At 39.2% G+C, this 3,884-nt stretch overlaps 1 protein-coding gene across 1 annotated transcript in view; it reads right to left on the minus strand.

The window, feature by feature from the left end:
• Positions 1–761: 761 nt before the first annotated feature.
• Positions 762–3,884, minus strand: part of LOC105314614 (uncharacterized) — a gene marked incomplete at its 3' end in the record, with an annotated part of 3,973 nt that continues 850 nt past the window's right edge. The window contains exons 2-4 of the mRNA XM_011408890.1: positions 3,665–3,835; positions 1,214–3,600; positions 762–1,030 (exon numbers count right to left, since the gene is read on the minus strand). Coding sequence (XP_011407192.1) covers positions 762–1,030; positions 1,214–3,600; positions 3,665–3,835 — 2,827 coding nt within the window. The remainder of the gene's footprint in view (positions 1,031–1,213; positions 3,601–3,664; positions 3,836–3,884) is intronic.

The raw sequence follows: 3,884 nt of genomic DNA on the forward strand, positions 1-3,884 counted from the left end.
AGTATATGTACATATTCAGTAAATCAGCCATTGTTAACATTTCGATATCTCCCACCCACGTGTAATTCTTATCCATATCTTCCCCAGCAATATATTCTTTTACTGAATTATAGGGAGTCAGCCAACTATGTAGCCGATTTTCCATTGTAGGCATGTGTCTAATAATGGCCGATCTGATGAAATTTTGCTGAATATAAGAACCTGTAATGGCATGAGACAGAGCATTAAATAAACAATAATACCATCGCCAGGTACATCAGTAGATCCTTTGGGCACAGTTAATTCTGTGGTTGGGCTACCCAACTTTGGTCTGTATGATTTAACAAATCCCAAGTTTAGGGCATTACACCATGCTTTTTGAGTAGCAGCATTGGGGGGATGGTATTTTAAATTACTAGCTCTTGTACTCATTCCCATCATCACACAATCATCACTATCGTCATTATTATTATTATTAGTGATAACAGTAGGTGGTTTTTTGGGGCAATTAGCTTTATTGTTGTTCTTACAGTCTGATGGCCACTTCTCTTATCACAAGCTACCTTTGGTGGTGGCATGTTTTTTTGATTTTTTGCTTGTGGCTCATCAATAGTTCCAGTAAGTGTACGCTTTCTACTGCCACAATCTGTAGGAATGGCATATTGTGGGAGGTCTGGCCTGTACAATTGTCTCCACCTGTTTATTTCTTTTATGCTACAAGAGGAAACCATCAATGATTTAGGGTTGAAACATGTCAAATGGACACCAGACAGTGTTCTTACTCGTGATAGAGCAACGTAAGCCATTCCTGCACTAAATACGTTTTCAGACAGATCAATGATTGCATTATCTAGTGACAGTCCCTGGCATTTGTGTATGGTAACAGCAAAAGCTAATATCAAAGGAAACTGGCTTCTATACACAAAGACATTTTTCATTACCATAAACTTTCTCTTGACTTTTTCAATCTCACAAAGATCAGTTATTTTATCAAATTTAACTGTTATGCGTGTTTCTGAAATGGCCTGCACTGTACCAAGTGCTCCATTCACTAATCACTTTTCAACATTTACATTGCAACGCAACATTACTCTAGCCCCCACAGCCAATTTTAATTTGGCTTCTAAACCACCAGTATTGTTAATATCTTTATTTAATTCTTTTAACTTTTTCTCAACCTTTTTTTCTAAATCATCATCATCTTTCTTTCTACATACATGTATGTTGCCAGTACCATTAATTAAATTTGTGGCTCTTATTTTTATGGTAGGACTTGGTAGATTAGCCAGCATTGTTTCATTAAATTCTTTGCACATGTCTACTTTTGGAAACAGGCAAACTGGGGCGTTACCACCCTGTTGTAATATTTTAAATTTTTTCTCAATGGGCGCCGAAAATACCCTTTCGGAAAGTGTAGCGAGAGTCTCATCGTCTGGAAAGCCACGTCTCACTTTGTCCAACATTTCCGAAAATTTCTGGTCTGTTTTTTGTCTTTCATTTATTGTCAATTTGTCATAGGTGACAGTATCACGCCATATGTTCACTGCACCCATACTACCAAGTCTGTATTTCAGTGTTGATGCTGTTACTTTGTCAAACACTGGTTGTCCACGAACTGGTGGCAATTGAAGGATGTCACCAACAAAGAGGACATTCTTGCCACCAAACCATTCGTCTGATTTGAATATGTCATTCATTCTCATGTGTATGTAAGTGAGATTGAGGCTAGAAACCATGGACACTTCATCAATGATTACCATTTTCAGATCCTGAAGTTCTGTTTTCATTACTTTGTGACTAGCCTTTGGTATGGACCAGTATGAGGCACATTGTCCATTGTGTTCTATTGGCAGCTGAAACAGTCTGTGCGCTGTCACATCTCCCACATTGTAAGCTGCCAATCCTGTTGGAGCACAAACTGCACATGTCTGTTTGGTCAGTGTTGACCAGAGGCTTTTCACTAGTGCTTTAATTGCCTCAATAAGAAAAGATTTACCGGTGCCACCTACACCACTGATGAACATGTGCAATGGTTTTACACTTTCTGATTGCTCCTTCTCTTGTTTCGATTTCTTTTCGTATTCAATTTGCCTCAAGAGATGAGCTTTTACGTGATCAAAGATGTGTTTTTGGTCTACATTTAGCATCGATTCTCTCTCTTGCATAGTGAGACCAGATCCAGTGTCCATATCTCTCACGTCATTCATTGCATCTTTAATCTGTCCCATCAACTGTGGATCGTTGTCTTCCACATCATTTTCCTCTTCTCTGTTTGCTGCTCTGGCATCTTGTATGTCTTTTAATTTCTCTCTACATTTGAGCAACTTTCTGAATTTCTCATTTGCTTCGACACACCTTTCGTGGTCGACAATGTGGCGATCGAATGCTTCTTGGACAGTTTCGCCATCATGAACTAATTCATCCTCATTTCTAAACGGCACGAAAAGGAGAATGATGGCATAATAGAAACTGTCTCTCTGATTTTCTTTATAGACATCAAAATCAATAAAGTTAGGAAGGCGCTCTTTCTGTAGTGGTCTATAGATTTGTTCGCCATTTTTATCTTTGCCCTTGTAAGTGAGTTTGGCTACAAAGTCATAAAGGCAATATTCTTCATGTTCTTGGGCTCTGTTTGGATAAAAGTGAGTGACAAGGCCCTCCCCATAAAAGTCTTCAGTTGATGGATTGTTTGCTGCTGTTTCTTCAACTTCACTGAGTTTCTTTGTTAAATTTCGTTTTCTTTTATGCGGCATTTCTACATCAATCCATGATACCTCTCTTGATTTTCTACAAAGTGGCTCACCGAGTAATATATCACATGTTTCGTATAGTCCAATGGGTCGGCTGTCGAGACATCTTATGCCGATTCTAAACAATTTACTGTAGATGCCTCTATCATCTAAGATGTCTTGCCACAGATCCTGCATGTGACCTCTTTCTGCCTTTGTCACGTAGCCACTCACATAATCGGCCAGAGCAAGAGAACACTCACTGGTAAAGGATACATCGATATTAGCCTTCCATAATAATAGAAGCAGAGGATTGTAATCATTGACTCTCACTTCTTCCTCGCTCTGTTTAAGGTGATATATCCTTTTCTCTGCTTTCATGCTTTTTTGGACATTTTTCAGTACAGTTTCTTCGTAAACTGGGCGAGGAAATCCAAATTTGCCCTTTGTAACAAATACGTTTTTGCTAAACTTTCTCCTTTTCTTACAGTAATTGCTGCACTTGTGTAACTGGTACCTCGTAACAATTTCGTGTAGGTGTGGACAGGTATCTTTATTTGGTATGTTACAAGTTACTCTTTCGTCTATAAATCTGATGACATCTTCGGCTCTACTCTCACCGACAACTGGAGCATTGGCTATCCAGATTAAACAGTGATAGTGCGGAGCTCCTCTGGCCTGGTACTCTTTCTTGTAATAAAACTTGCTAACCGGGCCCAAAACCTGTCCCTTAATTAAAACTTTATTAAACATTTCGTTAAACTTTAGAGAAAACTGTCTCGATACAGACACAGGATCTTCTGTGCAGAGTTTGCCAGTGTTATATGATGGTGGAACAGTGTTTACTTTGTGCAAGTACTCTCTAATGTCTTCGGAGGTATATTCTGCACAGCTAAAAGTGAGAAAGAAAGTGGGAGACCCCTATCATGCGTTTCACTTCACTTCTTCTCAGGTACCAGTATTGGTTTGAGCCACGAACAGTGTTCATCATGGTACAGAGCCTCTTTTCAAGAAGTTCTCCATTCGTTTTGACTTGGTCTACGAACTGTGCAGCAGTCATGGAGGGACCTTTCACTGTATTGAGCAGTTTGAATATGCCACCCTTCAACTCCTTGATCTGTTTGATTCTGAGATAGTAGAAGAGGTAAGAGTGGCACAATCGATATCGAGAGTCTT

This window comes from Amphimedon queenslandica, unplaced genomic scaffold (genome assembly GCF_000090795.2).
Source record: "Amphimedon queenslandica unplaced genomic scaffold, v1.1 AMPQUscaffold_12733, whole genome shotgun sequence".
Lineage (NCBI taxonomy): Eukaryota > Metazoa > Porifera > Demospongiae > Haplosclerida > Niphatidae > Amphimedon > Amphimedon queenslandica.